The sequence below is a fragment of the Atractosteus spatula genome, chromosome 13, assembly GCF_055471065.1.
Source record: "Atractosteus spatula isolate fAtrSpa1 chromosome 13, fAtrSpa1.hap1, whole genome shotgun sequence".
NCBI classification, from domain to species: domain Eukaryota; kingdom Metazoa; phylum Chordata; class Actinopteri; order Semionotiformes; family Lepisosteidae; genus Atractosteus; species Atractosteus spatula.
The window spans coordinates 19,968,313-19,991,626 of NC_142718.1; the positions used below are offsets into that span (position 1 = coordinate 19,968,313).

At 34.6% G+C, this 23,314-nt stretch overlaps 2 protein-coding genes across 3 annotated transcripts in view; one reads left to right on the top strand and one right to left on the bottom strand.

Annotated features, from left to right (window-relative positions):
• slc4a3 (solute carrier family 4 member 3) overlaps positions 1-13,633 on the top strand; it is an 82,757-nt gene extending 69,124 nt beyond the window's left edge. Inside the window, exons 18-22 of the mRNA XM_088930339.1 lie at positions 2,972-3,138; positions 3,867-4,120; positions 4,609-4,778; positions 6,097-6,270; positions 7,518-13,633. Of these exons, the coding sequence (XP_088786465.1) occupies positions 2,972-3,138; positions 3,867-4,120; positions 4,609-4,778; positions 6,097-6,270; positions 7,518-7,595 (843 nt within the window). The 3' untranslated portion in view covers positions 7,596-13,633. The remainder of the gene's footprint in view (positions 1-2,971; positions 3,139-3,866; positions 4,121-4,608; positions 4,779-6,096; positions 6,271-7,517) is intronic.
• Positions 13,634-15,103: 1,470 nt separating this feature from the next.
• LOC148821854 (receptor activity-modifying protein 1) lies at positions 15,104-18,995 on the bottom strand. 2 transcript variants are annotated; one of them, XM_088930341.1, is made up of 4 exons: positions 18,871-18,995; positions 17,569-17,649; positions 16,388-16,532; positions 15,104-15,919 (listed from the first exon to the last, which is right to left on the bottom strand). In XM_088930341.1, exons 2-4 carry the CDS (start codon positions 17,618-17,620, stop codon positions 15,655-15,657), a joined length of 462 nt encoding a protein of 153 aa, XP_088786467.1. In that variant the 5' UTR covers positions 17,621-17,649; positions 18,871-18,995; the 3' UTR covers positions 15,104-15,654. The 2 variants fall into 2 exon arrangements, with proteins under 2 accessions (XP_088786467.1, XP_088786466.1); XM_088930340.1 differs by lacking the exon at positions 18,871-18,995 and having other exon boundaries at positions 17,569-18,375.
• Between the last annotated feature and the right edge of the window lie 4,319 nt (positions 18,996-23,314).

Consider the following 23,314-nt stretch of genomic DNA (forward strand, 5'->3'; position numbering starts at 1 on the left):
GGGATTCTGTCCTACTTCTGTCATAGTTCATGACCAAGCATCTGCTTTTTCACTTGTATCTAAGCCTTACAACATCATACAAATGATCAATGGGGATCAAGTCTGGTCTGTAGGATAACCATGACTCAACTGTTCCATTCTCGCCTCAGAAGAAAGCTTTTCAAATTAGAAACTTCAGGATAAGAAATGCCTTGCTGTAATTTTGTCCCATCAGGTTGAATATATGAAAAGGGCAGCAAGGAAGGTCAATGACTTGATCAATGTAGTGCTGTGCAGTCAAATTTCCATAAACTGGTATTGCAGAAATAGTAGTGGTGATGGGGCATGATGATGCATCTTTGTTGTACCTCATGATAAGCTATCATGACTCAAGATATTCCAGATCATGGACTGTCATCCATGACTGCATTTGGCTGTAATATCTTCCCAGGTTAGAACTTGTTAGCTGTAAACACAGTGAACTGACAGTTTGCTGACTTAAAGCTAATCATTAGGAACAGTTCTGAAGTCTTTATGTATTGTATGTCTGTTGCGTCTGTTAAGTGCCCATTTTAGTTGTTGAAAGTAAAGCCCATTTTAGTTGTTGTAGGTAAAGAGGTAAAACTTGAGGTTGAGAAGTGCAGTGAGCTCTATGGCCACAGTCGTTCTTCTTACAAAAATGAAAAAGATATGGTCTGAAATAGCATTTCAACTTCCATTTGTGCACAGCATGAGTATTGTGTTTAAACATAATGGCACTAAAATATTCATTTTATAGATTAATATTAATTGTATTAATTAAATTGTATCCTATTTTGTATAGTTATTGAATATGTTTGATATTATACATATTGTCTGTGTCTGTGCTATAGTGATACCAAAATACAAAGAAAACGATAAGAAGCTGAGGAACTCATGTTATTCTGGAACAGGCAATAGAACAGTCCAAACATTGCTGATGGAACACAGTATAATGTAGATCAGTGGTTCTCAAACTGTGGTACGCGTACCTGCAGTGGTACGTGGAGTGCCGCCAGGTGGTATGCCAAATGACCCTGGAACTGTGTTGTGTGCACTGAAAAATTGGGACGGGTTTTCATATTTTGTATTTTAAGACGTGTCGAATACGCAGCCTACGTACTATGATACAGCGCGCGCTAATACTTCAGTGGACACAAGAGATACTCTGTAATTCTATACCGCTCTATAGAAATGTGTGCTACGGACGCAAGTGACCAATTGTATTTAAAAAAAGCTACTGTATCTCCATCAAATAGGGAGGTAAGAGAATGTGCGTGATTTTGGAACAATGCCAACGTTGTAAACACAGGAATGCAAAGAAATACGTGCTACGAACGCTGGTAATCTTGTGAGCACAGGAAAGCGTGATAGATAACAGAAAAATATTTAAGAACTGTTCTAAGTTAATTTGAGAAAAATACACCGAGCGTCTCTGTGTTTCACTCCCATGCGCATGAAATAAAAACTTAAATACGGAAATAAAAACGGAAACGCAGGAAAATGCAAACTTGCGGATTGCTAGAGCAGGTAAGCCACACTATTAGGTGTGGAGAAAAAGGTGCAGAACAGCTCGACCTGCTGCCCCTCCCTGAAAGACACAGTCATTAATAGAATTATTGAAATGAAGTATTATATCGAAAGTAAGCTGATAGAGCGCGTTAAGATGAGCCGATGTTTTTCACTGCAATTAGATGAGTCTGTAGTCGATTTGGCCAATTTGCTCGTTTACGTTAGATACGGGTTTGAGGGTACATCCCGTGAGGACTTTCTGTTCTGTAAACCGCTACCAACAGGAACTACAGAAGAGCACATATTTCAGCTTCTGAATGAATTTATCGAAGAGAATGGCATCCACTGGATAAAATGTGTCAGAGTTTGTACAGACTGTGCTAGAGCAATGACAAGCTGACATAACGGTGTAGTTGCACGAATTAGAGAGGTTGCTCCAGAAATGAATGGATGCATTGCAACATCCACCGCGAGACCTTTGCCATCAAGAAAATGCCTGATGATTTAAAATCTATTAGACTCTGTTGTGAATTGTATCAAGGCTCGAAAAATTAATTCACATCTGTTTTGCTTGACTAAACAGGCTCACCCCACTCACTGAAATGGTGCTTTTTTATTATTTTTATTTGTTGTTGTTACTGTTTTTTTCTGTAAAACACTTTGAGAAGCCACCTTTAAAGGCGCTACGAAGTTTATTATTATAATATTTATTATATGTATGTGTGAGTGTGTTTGCACTCGCGCTCATGTTGGTCATTAAGAATTTCTGGGGTTCCTATGAGATGATGACTTGTAGGTGGTACTTGGATGCTTTGGTTGGATTAGGCGTGGTACTTGGTCCAAAAAGTTTGAGAACCACTGATGTAGATCACTAGCTGTATAAAACTCACTATGCAAGCCATATGGACAAGTGTCGGTAGTAATCTCAATTCAGTTTAGTTTTGTCACTAATATACTGATAGTGTGAATGTGTTCTTTTGATAAGTAGGGTAATTATTTTTCTTTTCTGTTTTCATTTCTGTTTTTCTCCATGTTAAAAATCACATTTAAATCACCTGTAAAGTGAACTGAGCTTGTCTCTTGCTCACTAAGAAGGCAATTTAAAGTTTATGGAAGTTAAAATCATTTCTGTGTATCAAAGTCAGTCATGAATGATCAATGTTAATCAAATTTCTGCCAAAAACAATTAATCGATATGCAAAACCTATCCACTTTATTTTTCTCAAATCAAAATTGTTCATATACAGAGTGATGTTTCTTTTGATGTTCAGCATAAAAAAGATGAAATACAAGGTAAATATACAAAGCCACTCTTAGACCACACCACTAACATATTCTGCAATATCTCTTGAATTAAATTCATCATGGTTAAATGGTTAAAAGTAGCTTGTTGTAGTTTGCCAAAATGTAATTGAAACTTATTGAATACGTTTGATGTGCTTTTTAAATTCTCTTGTTACAGAAGCTGAATGTACCCTCTGGTTTCTCAGTTACCTCTCCAGAAAAAAGACAGTGGTTCATTCATCCTTTTGGGGACAAACAACCTTTTCCCATTTGGATGATGTTTGCAGCTGCAATCCCAGCCCTATTAGTGTTCATTCTTATCTTCATGGAAACACAAATTACAACGTAAGTGTATGACCTACCCAATTTCAAAGAGTGTCTCCTCACTGACAGTAAAATTGTACTGTATAGTCTTATTAGTGTATTTGTCTCAACCAAAGCTCCAAACGACTGGTCACCATATCTTTAGGAAAACATCAAGACAATCTGGGGCATATAAAAAATAGCACAGATCTACTTTAGCACATTTGTTGTTGTTTTTTTAATGTGCTAAACTTTTTGTTTGTTCAGCTATCTTGTTTATAGCTTAAAGTAACAATAATTTCCTGCTTTAAATGAAAAATACTTACATTTGATAATACTCCATAGCATTAAGTAATTTGGTAAATAAGCATCCGAGAGAAAGATTTAATGTTGTTTTGGATAAGGGAATGAACCCCCTTCTATCCCAACCATTATACAGAATGAGCCAATGACCTGCTGGAGGAGGTCTGATTGGGAGGAGGAGGTTATGTAAAGCATTGAACACTGGGGTGCTTGCTGTTAGTATGTACACTTAGCCAGGCAATATCATGGGACTTTCCTTTCCACCTTCTTTTCTTTCACAGAGCTTTATTGTTTAACATTGAAATTGAAGGTAGTTTACAGCTGCATTGTATGCTGATTTTTGTCATTTACAATTAATCTGTTTATGTGATTTCTGTTCAGTTCACTGGAGCTAGATGAATCCTGGTTGACACAGGTTTTTGTGTATGTCTTTAATCTTTGGAGGTGTGTTTGTGATCTCCGTTTAGGCTGATCGTGAGTAAGAAGGAGCGCCGTCTGGTAAAGGGATCTGGATTCCATCTGGATCTTCTGCTGATTGTGACACTGGGTGCACTCTGTCCCCTCTTCGGGTTGCCCTGGCTGACAGCTGCCACTGTGCGCTCTGTCACTCATGTCAATGCACTGACCGTGATGAGCAAAGCAACTGCTCCTGGGGAGAAGCCCAGAATTCGGGAGGTCAAAGAGCAGCGAGTGACTGGCATGGTAGTTTCTGTACTTGTAGGTAAGACCCTGGCGTTTCTCTGTCTACAACTCCAAATTGATTTGTGGTCTCATTAATAAAATCTTTGCGTCGGTAAATGATTCCAGGTTTTTAATTGTGTACCAACAGGCAGAGTTTTATTTTCTCCAGTGTGAAATTGGTAATTATCTACTTCTGCAGCAATGGGAGTTTTTCTCTTGAGATTTAAAGAAAAATAATCTGAGTTGCTTTTCCTCAAAATAAATGCAACAGATTTCATATTAAAAGTTTAACAGACTGATCAGTAAATGCACATTATTAAATTTCTAAAAGAAGGCAACGAGACTGAGGAATGATAATATTTAAATTTGGAACTAAAGTGAACAGGATGTCAATATCCAAAAAAGATTTAAAAAAAACTATGGCTTATAAATGCTTAATGCTTTAAACTCAGCTATCTTTTCACCAAGAGAAAGAGTACAGTATATATCAAGCCCATGTGCTAAGTTAATGTGTTGAATTTCATCTAGGCCTTTCTATAGTCATGAGAGATGTCCTTCGGCTGATTCCTTTGGCTGTCTTGTTTGGAATATTCCTCTACATGGGGATCACCTCTCTCACTGGGATCCAGTTGTATGAGCGCATAATGCTCATGGTCACGCCATCCAAGCATCACCCTGACCACATCTACGTCACCAAGGTATAGCTTTCACCTTGGGCAAGTGCCTGGGTTTGAGGGGATAACTAGTATATTTACCAGCGCCTAGTTTGTAAATTGTGAGTTGCAGGAGTTCAGTGTAATAGGGGACACATACTGTATGCACAAGAGACAACAGAGGTGCTGAACTTGGATAAGCTCGTAATGCTTAACAGTGTAATGCACTTTTAAAGCATTTTTAAGATTGTCGTTAACATGCTAACAAGCATATTGAAACAAACATTTTTAATTAGCAATTTTAAATACCATAATCATTAAGTCTACATTAGTTTTTAAGCTTCTGCATTCTGATGGAACTATCTCCTGGTCTGTAGGATTTCAGAATCTGACTTTATGATCTCCCACTAATCTATAATTTACTGTATATAGTCCATGGGTAACTATATTGGGAAAAAAAAACCTTATCCTTATCCTTACTTTAAGGATAAAGTTATTGTCTTTTTTCATTATTTCCATAAAATTACAATTTAAACGTGATTGGTTGAAAAAAGCTACAAATAGGTGTGTTAAACAATCAGGGCACTTTTTTGTTGAAATTATTAAGTCACACCTAGCAGTAGCCAGATTTTAGATGAGTACTGTGTTATCTTCTAAAACAATTTTCTCTTTTTCTGGAGAAAGGATTTATTAAATGTTTGAACATGCAGATTTGGAATATGAAAATGGAAAATTGGAAAATTATTTTATTTGTACATAAAATGTACACGAGGTGTTGGAGCTGTGCTTCCAGAGTGCAGACAAGAGATGAACTCCAGCCAAAATTAAGCACAGATAATTATAATAAAATGCAAGAGAAAGATAATTTTGACATTGAATTTGTTTGAACATTTTAGACAAACAGTTTTTCATAAAAAATTTGAATGTTATGATTAAAAAAGGATTTGATGTTACAATTTTATTATAATGTACAAATAATCTCAGGTATACCCTGTAAGTATTTATTTCAGGCAGGCACGTTGTACACTATAATAACCCTTTTAATTAAGGTTGTTTTAAGGATGCTATACTATACCACTGAAAATAATTACTTTGTTCACATATTTAAAAGCCAGGGGAATCACTTCTTATTGTTCAAGCGTGTTAGAAGCTACAGTACTGTATTCTTGGGAATATCCACTAGGTGGTGCAAAATACATCTTTTTTGTGGGGGTGTAGGGGGTGGCATGCAAAGACCTCAAATAGCAGAATGTTTCTGGTGAAAACAGTAAAGGAGCATAATGAAACGTTTACTAACACTGTTATTGTAATGTTGAAGCTCATCAACCCAGCTCAATGGTGTTTGGTGTTTTGTGACCTTTAGGTGAAGACATGGCGGATGAACATGTTCACCTGCATCCAGCTGGTGTGCATCATTGCCCTGTGGGTGGTGAAATCCACAGTGGCTTCTCTGGCCTTTCCCTTCATTCTCATACTGACCGTACCTCTCCGACGCTTTGTCCTCAGCAGAATCTTTGAAGACAGAGAGCTTAAGGCTGTGGGTTTGGTTCTTTGTACTTAACTCTATTCCCTGTAGAAATTATCCTACTGCAATTTTTGTCTCCACTGTATCTTTTTATTGCAATGCTCAAAGCTATTTTGACTTGTACAGTACATCCCACAGAGTCTGTCTGAGCTACTCTCAGACCTGTACAAGGGTCATGATAAGATACAGTAGTTGAAAAATTTGATGTTGAAAAATGAGAACAAAACTTACTTTTAAGATACCAACATGAATCATTTCCATTATATCTTTTGTGACTCCCAAAAAGCCAGTATTAATATTTACTTCATTTGAGATATTGACAACGACCAAAGATAAAGATGAAATGGAATTTTATCACACTGTCACATAACAGTAAATGATTCTGTTAAGAAATGTCTTTTGTGCTCATGTATCAGTGATGTATCCTGAGGTCATTTGGTTTCAAAATCCGACACCAGGTCATTAAACGTCATCTCCCAGGTGACCTAACAAAGCTTGTTCAGATGTATCCACATAACACTACTCTGAACCCAATGATCATTTCTCCTTATCCACAGCCATCTTGATACTTTTTCTACAGCCTCAGTTATAGCACTAATAGCCTCTGTCCTTTTACCACCTGTGACACCCAGCATTCTGTAGGCCCTATTCAGGGATTACCCTACAAAGCACCTGCAGCCCACTTCAATGGGCATGCACCTTGTCCTCCAGCTCTTTGAACGGTACTACTCCACAAGGTCTTCATACTTAGCCCTCTTCCTTTCATTGGCCTCGATTAGTCTATTGTCTGCAGTGCCTAATTTGTATCATCTGATCATTTACTCTTTGCCTGTCAGGCAAGTACTAATACATCTTTGAATATTTTCTGGACAGGCTTATTCTTTGCCTGTCAGATACATACTTATACATCTTTAAAATCACTGTGGTGTCACTGCTTTTATAAACAGGAGAGGCACACTTGAAATTAATATTGAGATTAATATGGTGCATCTATTAGCCCATACAAGTGATCAGATTTACCTTCTGTTTAGAAACCACTTAACATGGATTAAAGTAAGGCATAGTTATGTATAAAACTAAAAAGGTGGCAGACCTGAAAAGAAGCAGGTCACCATAATCTACAGCATGACAGAAAAAGGCAAGCATTCCTCTCTTAGCATACTGATCATTTGTACAAAAAAACCCGATGGAAATTAAATGACAGCAGGTGATAGATAATGCTGGCAAGCCTAAAGTAACTTAATCTACTTCCTTTACAGCTTGATTCTGATGAAGGATCTCCAAATTTTGATGAGGATGGGCAGGATGAGTACAATGAGCTGCACATGCCTGTATAGACAGATGAGGACCATAGAAGCTTAGTGTGTGTCCTGAACACTGTAAAACCAGGCAAGTTAAGAAGATACCCGGAGCAAGAGCAGAAGACAAGCTGGAATTTGGGTAGGAATATTTGCATAGTTCTGGTGGGGATGGGGTAGTTAACCAACAAAGCAGATCATGTGCGTGTATGAAGATTACAGAGAAAAGAACACTCTCCAAAGGACACTTCAGTTGTATGTCTATATACTGTAGCTTTTATGTCTGTGAGAGAGAGTATGAAATCCTGTTTGCATAGGACCTAAACAGGAGAATGCTTCTTTTCGCTCTAATTTTTTTCCAAGGAAGTCACAATCACTTCAAACTTTGCTGAAACTCTGATTGACCACGGAACACTCCTTAGCTGCACAACTCAGACTGCTTCTTATTTTTTTAAGAAGATAATAAAAATGGTCTGATCTCCTATTGTCAGATACGGGGGAACTCCATACATGTATTGGGAACATGTGCAATGAAGATAATACAAGCATGCTGGTACGTCCTCAGAAAATGTCTTAGGACTGATGAGGTAGTGAGGATCCATTTAAAAAACACAGCTATTATCTGTATACAGTTCACTTTGTACTGTATGTGTTGCCAGCTTATTAAGAATGTTCTGGTAATATTCCATTTCAGTGGCCATAATAATGTTGTTACCAATTAGAAATGTAATCACTAAGACACAGCCAGTTCTGTATATTTGTACAATTATATTATAATATATATTATAAGGAGATTGAGTTAGTTGTGCTCTAACTGCAACTCTTAGGATTTAATTTAGCACTTTGACTGTGGTTCACTTGCAGTTACTGGTTATCATTCAGCAGAAGGCTTATGTGTGCATTCAAAGTCAGTTACATTTACGTTTTCCATATATAAACATTTAAAATCTACAAAACAAGCAGTTTTCTAGTAAAATCTCTTTCTGAGTGATTTTGCTATGTACGTTTCTCATAAACCTGTTTGGTATCGATATAGACATCAAAGAATTTGATAAAAAGGATTGATTTGGTATTATTTATAATTTTGAATTTGTGACCACTTGAATGAAGTATTACCACTGTTTTAATTGTTACAATTTAATTAATCATTCAATGTAATTTATCATTATGTATTTTTAGTTGTGACATAGACAATGCTATTGTCTCTGTAAACAGTTCAGTTCTAAAGTCACGCAATATCTAAAAGACAACTAGTGGAACTACAGAGATAAAATTACAAGCAGCATTTTCATTCTTACAAATATTTACTTAGATTTAATTATCAGCAATGTTTTACATTTTCAAACAGTTTAACTGTGATGCCTGTAGAATTGGAACCTATAGGTTTATGTATAAATGAGTTAAGTAATTTTCATAAAAGGCAGCATGATCTGTAAGTTATCAAAGTTGAATCTTGCAGTCTGTTTTTCATTGTTGTAAAGGAAGCCATCTGTTGAAGGAAAAGCCATTGTTCAGTGTCAAAGCATTGCAGGTAACCTTTTAATTGAGAAACAGATTCTGAAATTAGTTTCAGTGCATTGTGATGGTGTCATTATCTTTCATATATTTTTAACTTGTCTGAATGTGTGTTCTTAAAAAATCTCCCATTGGGAAATTTAACTGAAAAAATTTAGGTTTTTAAATTGCTGTAATCAAACATTCTTTGAAAAAAGAATTAACTTTAAGGAATAAGTCATTATGCAACTGCAAAATCCAGAAAAAAAGTCAATAATGTGATAAAGCTTACAACAATTAATGTTGTGAACCTCTGAATTAAAATTTCACTTTAGCTTCATTATGTACCTTTAATGGTTTTGTGGAAAATACAGTAATATCCAGTGTAATAGGGTTTCAAGGCTTTTTTTGTACAAACTATACTTTATACAATCTTCTTGTTAATTCTACAAAGTACATGAGTACATGTCCTGAAGCGTAATTTTATTATCAGCTTTTTTTATCATCAGCTTACAGGAAAACCTCTCTCACCATTTAATAAAATATTATATAATGAGCATTACATTTTATTACATTGCATAAACTTTGTGCTGCAAGTGTTTGTATTGTGGATTTATATACCATTAATACAGATTCATATGATTTCATGTTGAATAGAATTTTTTTGTAATTCTAATGTCCTTAAGCAGTGACTTAGAGTACCAATGAATTTACATTTCTGGTTTATTTTAACCAGGGCACTGCTTTGTGATAAGGGACCATTATCTCATGTGTAAAATGTGATTCTCTCTGCTGATGATTCACACCAGTAGCAATTAAAATATTTTCAGCATATTAATGTATTTATAAATGTTGGAATGTCCTAAGAGGATTTACAATCATGCCTCATCGATGATTATTGGAGGCAGGAAATTCCTAAGTGTTTTATTTTTGTGTGTGTGTGAAAAAGGTGTACCTTAGTATTTGAAAGATTATGTCACCAAGGCACTAAACTGAAACTGAATTAAAACAACTGAATTCAGATAAAGAATTGTTAGTTGATAATAAAAAATACCACAGTACCACAAGTAATCCAGATGGGGTAACATTTGCTAATGTAAGGAGTGTACCATGGGTATTAAATGTTGGTGTATTTTTAATTATTTTTTTCAGCCATGGCTGAAGCAATATAAACCTGTGTTCAGGATTACAATATGCTACTCCTCAAGAAATGACTGTAATTAAAGTAAAAAATACTTTGCACGATTTTACATTTTTATTTACCTCACCTTTTCTGTGCAAAATAAAGGTGGCAGCCATTATAGAAAATGAAATACTTTACTCAAAAAATGATTAGTATGAAAAATTACAAACTGAAAGAAAATTGCAAACTGGAAAAAAATGCTCATCCACAACTTTTAGTAAAGTTAAACTAGTATGACTAAATAAAGCTGTCAAAATTATTGAATGTTAAATGTAAAAATCAATTCACTGCCTCTTCACCTACATTACATTTTGTGGCATATTGGATGTATGATTTCAGTGAATCGTATCTTAAAATGTTACATTTGTTTTATGGTTAATGGCATTTACAGCTGCTTTCTTTACTTTGCAAAAGTATTCACCACCCTACAAAGTTTTCTCGTTTGTTGAATTCTGTGCTTGTAATGATTATAGTTTCAAATAAAATGTTATATTCAGAATCTACGCAATTTACTCCAAGTTTTATTTTGAAAAAAAAAAGAATATTGTAATTTGCTATAGCTATGGCAAACTTAAATCAGTTCAGAGATTAAAGAGCAAAAAACAATTGAAAGGTGTCAAAATCAGAGAAATCAAGGATTCTGTGTGTACTCAATGTGGCTTAACATGATTATCATTATCTACTGTATCTTGTTTATCTGTCTAAGTGTCTTGAGCTAGATCTTGAATTTCAAGGCACAGTTCACATAGTGATGCAACAAACCAACCAATGAAAATCAAGGAGCTTTCAAAACAAGTCAGAGGTAGAAGCTTACAAGAACTTTTAAAGTTGCTAATCATCATTATGAGTGGAATGTGAATCATAATACCACATCAGGCTTCTTTTACAGAGAACATAAGCAAGCAGAAAACTGGTTATGTCCAAGATAAGAGACGGTGTTCATAGATTGTCGACATCCCAGTCACTATGCAAAGCTGGCCTGTATGGAAGATTAGCAAGAAAAAGCCCAATATTGAAAAAAGATTGCACCACAAACATAACAGATGAAATGCAGATTTTTAAAACTTAATTTTACTTTCTAAAATGTTACTTCTGGCGCTGTCTCTTACAGCATACAGTATATCACAAATTAAATGTCATTTCAATTGTCAAGCATGGTGCTAGTAGCATCATTGTATAGGAATATTTTTAATTGGCAGAGACTGGGAAGTCTGTCAGGGAAAATGTATTGTTTGAAGAACAGGTAAAGCTTAGAAAACTTGACCGAGTCACTGATGAATCTAAAAGTAGATCAGAATGTCACTTTGCAGCAGGACAATGGTATGAAACAGAAGATGAAAGCCATTCTAAAATGGTTCAGCAAGAAGAGAGTAAATGTCCTGAAGTGTCCTATTCAAGCCGAGAAATACTGACTTGAGTGGCTGAATACATGCAATCGATAAGTTTTAATTTGTATATTTTCATCACAGCTTTTGACAATCACCTTCCTTCAAATATAACATTCCATTTTGTATTTGAAAAAATGTGTATACATTGTTTATTATTGGAAAAAAATGTGACATTATTGGTAGGGGGTGAATACTTATGCATGGCACCTTATATGTTTAACTGAATGAATGAAATAGTACTAAATTTGACTGTGCACACATATATGTGATGTTTTGTTTCACCTTTACAAGGACTCAGGTCAAAATGAACTTGAGACTTGACAATGGAAACGTTCAAGTGGGCTTCTCCTGTCTGAACAGCAGCTCCTGGCTATTGAACCATCCGGCCCTGTCTAGAACAGTGCTGGTAGTTGCCATGGCAGCAGACATGTTGTTACCCCAAAACTGGAAATTGCAAAGGCAAAGTTCTTGCTTGCTGTGGGAGTCAAAAGATCTTTGTTTTTAAGAAAGAACTTGTGCTTGTGTAGTGAGCAAGAACAGATCCATGTGTGATGGTCCTGCCAAATAGCCAAATACAAATGAAACTAATATACTGCATAGACAAACAAGTATATTTTCTTTAACAGGAAATCTGAATTTGCATCAGCTTAGAGAGTTATTTCTCAAGCTTCTCTTGGCAATAATGATAGAAAACTGATACCCACTTCTGCTGTTTGGTTTCTCAAACTTTACATCAAACATAACTGTGACAAGATTGCTGTCATTTTAAATGTCAGATTTTTCTTTGTCTTCAGATACCCATTTATAAAGTCTATGAATACTTTAAAAATAATTTAAATTCTTGCAGATCTAAAGGGACAGCACAATGCTGTAATGATTAGCACTCCTATCTCATAGCTCATGGGTCCTGGTTTCAGTTCCAGCAATCCTGCTGTAATGTGGAGTCTCTGTGGAGTCTGCATGCTCCCCTTGTGTTTGTGTGGGTTTTTTCTAGGTGTTCTAGTTTCTTCCTACCTACAAAGACATGCTGGCTGGGTTGGGTTCAATATTCTAAATTGTTTTTTTTTTCTGTGGAGCTCTGTGATGGACTAGCAACCCATCCAGGTAGAGAGCAACAGTGTACATTTAGTACACCCTTGCACCCTATGCTTCCAGACTTTGATATGCCATAGCAGAATAAACAGAAATGAATGCTGATAGTAAAAGTAGAACTAACAGTCCCAAAACCCTTATCACAGTCATTATAATGCCTGATACTTAATAGATAACCATTCGGAAGTACATGGTTTAGACTTAAATATGATGTTCAGTTTTTCTTTGTTCTAATGTACTGTATGTTTGTGACAGTACAATCTAGAATTTTTGCTGTGGGCTTTTAATGGCCCAAGTGCTGACAATCTTTAATCTTTCTAGAAAAGCATCAGTTATTCCAGGGTTGTATTAATTCCAGGAGCTAGAGTATCTACTTATTTTAGTTTAAGCTGATGTCACAGTTACTTCAATTTACTGTTTATTTCTGAATTGTTGCAATTAAATTCATTTTAAAGGTTTTAAACAGCTAATGCACTGGATCTGAACAGCCCTGAGATAGCACATTATTTTTTTCTGATTTTAAAACAAAATTTAAATTTAAATCTTGAGTGTTTTGCATTTTACATATATTTAATAGTGTATATACAGTATGTAATATGTTATATTAATTTATGTCAGATGAGGCATTTTAAAACCTAAGTGACACAGATAGAGTTGTTGTTATTAACTGAAACCTACGCAAGGCTGTATTAAATAAATTGTTTTTGTGCTTTCTTTATAAGAAAAAAATATAAGCAGTCTTGTATGGGTCAAAAATGATGTATTATTTTAGAATTAGCAATACATACAATAGTATGATATTATCCAATGGGTATTTTTAATAGCAGTTATAATTTGCTGTTACTCTAAAGACTAAAAGTTTACAAGCTATTGTAAAAAAAAGTTATTTTTTTGTCTGAAAATAAATATTTATTGTGTTTCATCTGTTTCTGTTGCGAGATCATTTCAAATACTGTATACAGTTTGTACTATATTACAGATTTAAACCTTGGGTACTGTATATGCACTAATACATAAGTTTAATTTCTTAATTACTGTACATGATCTGAATAATGAAGGCATGTTTATTATTGACTGATATGAATCGCTATATTGAATGTGGTATCACTTCAGAAATACTATTAAAACTTAAATATAAACACATTATTCCATAAACACATATGTTTGTTCATTGTATTTACAATATTCATTTTTGAAATGCTGATGCATTAGCAAAACTCATTAGCAAAGTGTGTATTTACCATGTCTGAAGAATTCACCACAGTATGAACACAAAGTCTGAAAGAGAGGCGCTTAGTACACTGTGAAGGCACTGCATTTTTAAATCAATTAAATAGTTTTTGTTCCATTTTGTTTCTTTGTTACCATATTCGTTTAAAATATATTTTTTATGGTCCAAATAACTGAGCTAACCGGTAAGTTAGGTTGTAGGAATGTTGGAATTTCTATGTTTAAATCTGTTTGCTTTCCTTAAGTTTATGTTACAAAGACAAATAAATTCTTTTGATTACAATTTGTTTTTAGTGAAGAAATAATGTTGGTATCATTACACATTTACTGTTTTCTTTTTTATAGTGCATCTTACTTTTGAATGCAAGTACTGTACATTTATATTTATTATAACAACTTTCCTACTGCTGGGATTAGAAAAGATTTCATAGCTTTTTCCTTACTTTTTATTGAGTGGTATCATTAATTGTAAAATGTTAAAAAGATTGTTTTGGGATTTTAAAAAAGAAAAGGTTAAAATTGTAGTTAAAGAATATTAAGGCATCATTTGTATCATTAAAACAGATGGTGCTTGAAAAACTTTCCTCAAGAAAGACCATAAAAGATGTGCAAATGTGATGTGCTTGACTGTGTCCTTGCTTCTCTGGAGAAGTATGTTAAGATGCTAAACAGTCAATGACATTCTAATCTAATTTATCTTGACTTTTTCCATATAATTCAGTGTATGTATTTTATATTGTTTTGAGTTTTACTCACTTATTTAAAGGAAGAACCACGCTTATAACACTTATTTCTACCAAGAAAGGGTATCGTTGTGCTGCACAATTAGGTGAAGAATTGGAATCAGTTTTAGTTAGCACACAAGCAAGAAAAGTGCAATTCAACTGCTTTTTAAATGTGTTTTGTGGAGATCTCAAGATGTACTGTATAACAAAAGCAAAGGGACCAAATTCAGGATGTTGTTGAAAATTTGAATGTTCTTGCATGATTATGGGGGGTATTTGGAAGAGTCATTGTTGTGTGGCATGGTGGTGGGTGGCAGGAGATGCTACAACAAATTGTCATTTAAAAGGGGGAGGTCTGTTTTGCAATGTCTAACTACGTCCCTTAACACATCTATTAAAAAGGGCAAGAATAATACAAAACTACAATATGAAGTGCTGTTAAGATTAACCAATTTTATTTTAGAAAAACACCCATTTACCTCATTGATAGAGTGACACTCCAAAACATAAGACCTGTAGTTATTAATCATTTGGCCTATACTTTTTAAAAAGTATTAGGGGTGAATTAAGAATTGGCATTTTTACCTAGAAAATCTCTTCTAATGATGCCCTTTGTTATACAACTCACACAAAAGATGGACAACAAGGACATCCTGTAAGAATGTTTGATGTATTACACAAAAAGTTAATTGTAGAGCTGGGCTTGATGCCATAATCTACTAGAAGGGCAGCAGTATCCTTCCATCCATATACAGAATGTGGACAGAAGAATTTTGTCCTGAGAGGAAGAGTTTACTTCCCCACACCAAAGCAAAATGGTGGAAATAGAGCACAATCATTGGTACACGTGTTCTTTGCATACTGTATATGCAGACTGACAAACATGTTCGACTGCACCGTGAAGCAAGGAGCCAGAACTTTTCTTTAAGATTTTGCAGGATCTGCAGCTGAATCTCCTCATACCAAGTCTCGTCTTAACCACTGAGTTATGGGGAAGCAGGAACCTGTGGGTTAGCAGTTCTGATTGTAATATAAGTACAAAAGTATGACAGGAGAAAAGGGCTGAGAACACAGGGCAACACCAGAAGTAGTATGATGTGGAGGCCAGGGTCTTTTGGTTTCATGTAGGAAGGACAGAGGGGGAAAAACAGATGATGAAGTTCCAGGAATATTTTGTCTTTCAGACTGGGGTTGATGCACTTTGTGTTTATTGCAGTCTTTTCCACACATTTTATGAGAGTATTGTAAGAGCTGTGAGACATGAGAGAGAAAAGTAAGTGGTAAAACATAACGAAGGTCATATTATTACATATTGTATTGTAAATTTCCATATTTGTGAGACTGGAAAATGGTCACAAGATGTTAAAGATGACAACTATTGGGAACAGACTGCCAGAATCTGGATGCATAAGAATATAGAGATCATAAATAATAATTTATCAAAAAAAGAATTTGTTTTTCTTCCTTTTCAGTTATTTCTGAGTCTTGATTCATGAAATAAGAGCAATATAATATTTTATCATGTTGATATTCCAGATTTTTCAAGATCAAAGGTGTACTTAAGTCATATACAAATTAACTATTATGTTTCCTGTAATTACTAATTCCATACAAAATCCATTTTTGTGTGTTCAGGCCATTAAAAATAAAAAAAAACATCCACAAAAAACCCTTCTCCTCACTCTCGGTATTTGGATTAAATATAAAATCCACACTTACATTTTTGAGGCTGACCAGGGACATTCCTGTTTGAAATTCAAGGACTCCATAGTTTTAGCAAATTGAGGAATACAGAACTTATTGACAACACTGTCAAAGGCAGCCTGGTTGCATATTTGGAAATCTTTTGCTAAAATGTCCAGACCTGAAAAGAACAAATGTTATTCACTAGTTTGACAGTGATATTTATTGTACATTAATGGAACTTCTATATAAGCACCTTATATAGAATTAAAAAAAAACAATTACTTTACCATGCCTATTAAGTTAGTTAATTCACTAGGAATATCAATTAGCACTTAAAATGAGTGGATATTGTAGCACAGCCATCATTATAGGCTATTAATGGTCAATTTGGAATCCATGGAAAGGATTTTGTGATGCCCACTTAAATGATTACTTTTTATTTGTTTTGAGTTTTTATTTGATTTGATTTGATTTCAGTGAAGTGTGGAAAAATAACAAACCATTGTGTTTGCTTTTAGTGTTTGAAATACTGTATGTTAAAAGCAGAATAATGAATTGATGGTGGCAGCCAGATTCTTGGTATAATTCTCTTACTCATGTAAGTGCTGGTTGATATACATTTTCTACTTCCTCTTAACATTAAACTTGAGTTGGCATCTCCTGAACAAAAACAAATCTTGTTAACTCCTTATTAAATATGATTTAATATTTCTTACTTGACATACAGTACATCTGATTCAAGTCTGAAGTTTGTAAAAAATTAAATTAGGATAAATATAGATAGGCATCCACAGTTTAAAGTACAGTATGTCTGAGAGAGACCAGATGTGCATTTTCACATAATTAATCTCTGAGATGGGTACTCCTCTGAGATATATACATATAGAAAACAGATTATAAATAGCATCAAAACAACTGCATTCAAGGTGAAATTTGCTCTTACTTGTGTATTTTGGAGTGCCTTCATTTTTTTTCATTTACAATTCATTTCTTCTGGCACTTTTTTCAAAAATTTTATTTTAAAGTGAAAAAGAATAAAGGTGCTGAACTTGCTGGGGAAAAAGACTTGAAGTCAGAAGTCTGATTAGCAATGACTATAACAAATGGCACTCTGTCTTGAGTGTTTTTATACATTTCATTCTGTTGTTTTTTAATGACAAATGCAATCATTCAGCAAAAGCAGAACACATGAATCAGTTTCTTTTAGTACCTACCTGGGCACACTATCAAATAGAGCAGAAAGTTCAAAGTCCATTGCTTTCCCATTCTTCTGTCTTGGCATCTAGGTTCCAATACTGTTAAATACATGCAAACTAAGAAGCAATGATGCAATGGATTGGGAATTACGTCATTTTAACATACTGTAACCGGTTTCATAAAAGTGTTATGGAAAATAGCAATGTTTCCATTTTATTTCTAGTTATTTATTGTTTGATGTATCTTTAGAGATTCTGAAAAGATCATTAAGGACCAGGTATAATATGAAAACTAAAGAAATTCTCTATCTGAGACAATATGACATTTTCTAGTACTTTTCTAGGCATTTAAAATATTGGAAAGAGTAACATAACATAAGGCAGGAATGATCAGATCAACAGGACTCATAGAATTATTTTAACGTAATGAAACATTGAAAAAATATATGCATTGATATTTCAATAATGCTTGCTTGACAGTTATATTTCTTGTCTCACATCATAATATTTCCAGTAGCCTAATTACTTTTCCTTTGAGATTCATTTTATTTGTGACATGTATTTTGAGTGGTTGAAAATGCTATATTTTTGTCCTACTGTGTACAGTGCATTGCTTTTTATTGTAGCTCTATGAAAGACTACATGTTTACTTGAAATGTCTAAGATGGAATAAAATTCTTACACAATTGTGTTGTTGCTTTTCTCTCTCTCTCTTCTAAATTTTCTCATTATTTTTCTGGAAGAAATGTCCTCAAGTTTTCAGTGTTTTCAAAATTGCTAACTTCTGACAACAAGGAAAATTAAACACTATCTTGCCATGATGAAGAGAAAATGTAAAAACCATGTTAAATGGTACAGGATAGCAAAAATATTGGTGTAGATGTGAAATGCTAACTTTCTGCAGAAAATGAAATGTTAAGACAGTGATGTCAAAGAAGTGGCTAAAAGGTAAATGAAGCTTCTACTATGCTTGGATCACATTGCAGGAAAGATACAAAAAGTAGAATAACTTGTAAATGAGTCTTTGATCCTGTATTTTTCTTTATCATGTAAATGTGTGTATTTCTTTAATTACTAAGGAAAAATGTTTAGTTTATAGTCTTCATATTTACCACTATAATGACACAGATATGTTTTTTTTCATCCTTCATGAGTACTAGTAATAATAAAACATAATGATAAAGAGCTATTCATCTCTTTCTACAAAGTTGTCCAAAATTATCTTCATTGGGAAAAACGTTCTTTAAACATTAGACCCTTCTCAGTACTTTACATACATTTGCATTAAACCATAGCTTTAGAAAAAAATGTTAAACTCACCCTGAGAGTAAAAAATGAGCTGTTATTCCTTTTGAACTGGCATTTTTTGTAGAATATTTCTTCCTTCCAATCAGGTTCACTGTACTATACAAAGCAGAAGAGCATTACTGTTGGTGTAGTCTGTTAAGTTATGATTTAACTGTTATCTGGGTACTCAGCCTCCCTACAAGCAGTTCACGTATACAAATATCAAACCTAAAGCAAACTCATTACATCATAACATCGACTTCCTTTCCCATGTCCTTTGTCCCTTGAAGCCAGACTGTATTAAGGTTCTACTCTTTCGAGCAGTGTACTAGGAAAAAAAAAAGTTTCACATAAAAAAGGATAAACCAAACAGCAGAATACAAATATTAAAAAATGTAAAAAAAAAATGTTTCTCATTTTGACTACCAAAAACTCCTTGTCTGTATTGTGCAAAATGTACTGATTGTTGGAAATTACTGCTGCTGTGTTCTACAGGGCAATAATAGCCGATAGCCAGTATTTGGCTTGGAAAAAATTTACAGCCAAAACAATTTTTCTCTTGGGCAAAAGATCTAGCCTGCATTGAAGCCCATTGAAGTTTATAGGCATTGATATCCAAGACGCATTCAAGGAAAAGAGGAGAGAAACAAAACCATAATATCAGTTCAATTAAATTATTTACTGCACAATTAAAACAGTGATAAAAACATTGAAACAAATGTGTTTCAGCTCAAAGGTTGTAAGGATTGATTTCGAGATGGAACATTTGCTTGATTTTTTTAGGCACTGCCTTTTGTAAAACATTGACAGTACATTGGCATTGACAATATAGAAGCTTTGTGGAATATTCTTGCTGCTTTATTCTTCACTCAGCTTGTTTGCTTGCAGAGCATTCATGTGACTTTCTGAGTTGAGTTTTGAATGTTTGCCCAAAGGAACAGTATGTGGAGTATGGGAAACAGTATGGTCACATAAAATCATTTCCTTTCTCACATTGTGTAGCACAAAACAGGAAATAATTGGCAAGATTACTTTGTATTCCTACAGGAACAATTTTCCGAGGTAATAAAAGCTGATTCAATATTAAAAGTGTTTAAAATTTAATAGATATTTAGGGGGTTTTATGATAACAGCATGTGCTCCTCAGGTCTACTGCCTGCGTATATACAGTATATTTATTTTCCAATGTTACTGCACTTCAACAACAAATTGAGGAATCTGTTGCAGGTGTTTCTGAATGTCTACAAATGATTGAAACTAGACTCTAGCACACTAAGTAAAGTATTTCAGACACAAATGATTTAACATTGAAGATTGAAATTAAATGAGAAGAGTAGGAGATGCAAAATTAGAGTTGCTATAATGTCAGAAGGCTCTGATGGCATGAAACCAATGGCATTCTCTGAAATCTGACGAGCCAAGTTTCTGAGAAAGTTGGGTAAACAATGTAGGCTGAATCTATCAACCACTTGGGGGCAAAAGACCTAGAGTTAAAGTTATGTGGTTCCAAAATTATACAGATAAATAAGGAGGAACGTTACAGTTTGGAGAAAAAAAGTTGTTTTTGAAGATTTCTCTGCAGAAAAAAATATGCAGTTTCAGTGAGGTAAAGACAAATCTCTGAGCAGTGTGAATTTAATATGCCACGCCCTTTTCAGACATTGAGAATCCAATACAAAGACTCGACTAGGTTTTTCCATACTCCTACAAAATGTGTAAATTGAAGTAAAAAAAGCCCCACCACCAAGACTGGCACCACAATACACGGGGAACTATAACTACTGCCAGTGAGCTGCAGGTCTTCAGTCTAAATGAGTGACTGCAGAGAGTATATTGACTACTGTATATGAATAAAGAGAGTTCAAAGACAACATGGAGGGCTTTGTGGTATGCTATGTTACTTTGGGATATTGGTTTTATTTTGTTAATATGTTGGTGTTAATATTGAATATAACATTTTGGATCTTCACAAGGACACAATATAAATAGCTAAAAATACAAAGTTATAAAGCATGCTATAAAGGTGAAGAAGGTAGATATGTATTAATTAATGACATGCTTTATAGTGAAAAAAATCAATCACCATTATTAATGTTTATGCACCGAATGTACCTTAACCTCTTTTAGCCCGGGATAGCTGCCAAAGTCTGCTAATTATCTCAGCTATGACACTAGCTAGGAGATAGGAGGGGAGAGTAGCATTGTTAAACATAAAGACAAACCATCCTCACTGTGAGTGAAACCCATTGCCCATTGCCCAAAAACTCACACCTTTTACTGAAATAGTGAAGGAAATGAATCATTCCCTCTGACATACAGGTATTATTTCATTCTTCTTCATCAGACTCTTGGTTTGGCACTAATCTGCAAAACTTGTTCTAACCCCAATCTTAGGAAATACTCCTGTGTTTCTGAATCTATTAGCAACGAACCCCACTCCACACTTCCAAAATTGAAAAATTAAAAACTGTTTATGAAAGACCATGAAATACTATTCCTAAATAATATAGGACACAATTTGACCCATTTCATAACCTTGAACCTAGCCCATTTGTACTATTGGAAACAACTAAATAACATTTAATGTAGGATATTATTAATGCATTATTAACAATTCTTAATGTTAATAATTATTATTAACCATTATTGTCCTAACACAATTAGCACAACAGCAGCATTCTTCACAGACTAAATCACACACTGTTTGCCTAGGCACTCATCAATTACCATACAGACTAATTATCATAGAATAGCCCTGTGAGTCACTAAGCAACTCGCATACATTCACATCACTATGCTTATATGCGTTACAGGACATCCAAGAAGAGATGTCTGCTAGACATGCTGTGATGCGGGAGGAGACGTGTGGGAGATATGCGCACCTTTATTACCATAAACAGTAACAGCCAATTAACCTGTGACACATGAAATAGCTTTCATTTAACAGACATGTTTCCTTGAAGAGTGCTGTGCTATATTTGGGTACAACATTTGATGGTGGAGTTGAACTCTGATGATTGTTAAATTAAAGCCCATGCAGAAATGAAGGAAAAACATCTAACATTATAACAGATAACAATGTAACAAGAAAAGGAGTTAGTATTTCTTAAAAATAATTTAAAAATCAATTGTCAAAAGCTAACATTTATCTATTTTAGGAAAAGGCCATACAACTGTTGTAATACAGGTAACAAGGAGTGTAATACATGTAGACAGTTTGACACTGGGTTCATATGAAGATTGTTTTTTGGTGAATTGCTTTTTCTTGGTGTTTTGTCCACTTTGGCAACCCTACTAATATCCTATCGCTTGATGGTATTGGATAGAGACCTAGACAAGCCAGATGGCAGTCCTGATTTGTTAATGCAATCTGAGAAAGTACTGTTTCTTGCTCCAACAATTTAGAACACTAGATAATACATAATAAAGTTGCATACAGAGTGTATATAAAATTATGTTGGCAGTTCCAGATGAGAATTATCATACAATAGTCCCAACACTGTCACAGATTAAATTAAGTTGTGGCTGATACCCAATTACACATGTTTTGGGTGTGGCTGTGATAGAACACGTTTGAGTGAATAATATGTTTTTCGATATAACTGGCATGACTGTGCAATTGAGCCCTTAACTTCATTTCAATGATGATTTCGAGTTAGCTGTCAGTCTTTAGACACAAATTTGTATTGTCTATTTGCAATTAAAAAGTCATTTCTGTAAGATTGGGCAGAGATGAAGACACACTTCATCATCATTAGACACCTGGTTTAATTAATTTGCATTACTTTATTTCTGAGAGAAGTACTGTGTAGCCAAATAATTATGTACTTTTTTTCTATAGCCAGACACTTTCTGTTTCATTTGAAGCATTTATTTGATTAGACCCTTTCTTGTATTATTTTGTTTTCCTTCTATGCCCATCTTTTTTTAATATTGTTTGAATATTAGCTTTAACTTCTTCAGTTTTTCTGTTCTAAAGATTTATTAAGAATCCATTTTTAAAAACTTTTTTCAATTGCAACATAAATTGGTCAGCAGAACAACAGTGTTCTTCTAGTACCTAAAACACTTTGCTAATACTATTTGATACTACTGTATTTCACACACCTGAAGAAGGCTCCACAGCCGAAACGTTGTGTTTTCTTCTCTTTTCAGCATGGGATAAACCTATTACTTGTTCCTATTTAATACACAGCTTTGTTTTTCTATTGCCTGAGGTGTGTTGCTAACTTCTACTTTAGGGAATACCAGAGTGAAATGCAGGTTTAGAACACCAGCCATTTGCCTTTCATTGTCCAGCAGGCCAGGATATATCTTACTTCACTGTGGCTAAGGACCTGTACCTGTGACTGGAAGGTTGCTGGTTCAAATCCCGCGGCCGACAAAGGAATCCTACTCTGTTGGGCCCCCGAGCAAGGCCCTTACCCCCAACTGCTCCAGGGGCGCTGTACAATGGCTGACCCTGTGCTCTGACCCC

What these genes read in the sequence shown, in the direction of transcription:
- LOC148821854 (XM_088930340.1), bottom strand. Translation starts at nt 17,662, where the DNA reads ATGTATTTAACAGTATTGGAACCTAGATGCCAAGACAGAAGAATGGGA. An exon ending in CTATTTGATAGTGTGCCCAG is followed by an intron (nt 16,533 to 17,568) that starts GTAGGTACTAAA and finishes TGTTCTTTTCAG; the next exon opens with GTCTGGACATTTTAGCAAAA. An exon ending in CCCTGGTCAGCCTCAAAAAT is followed by an intron (nt 15,920 to 16,387) that starts GTAAGTGTGGAT and finishes CATGTCTCACAG; the next exon opens with CTCTTACAATACTCTCATAA.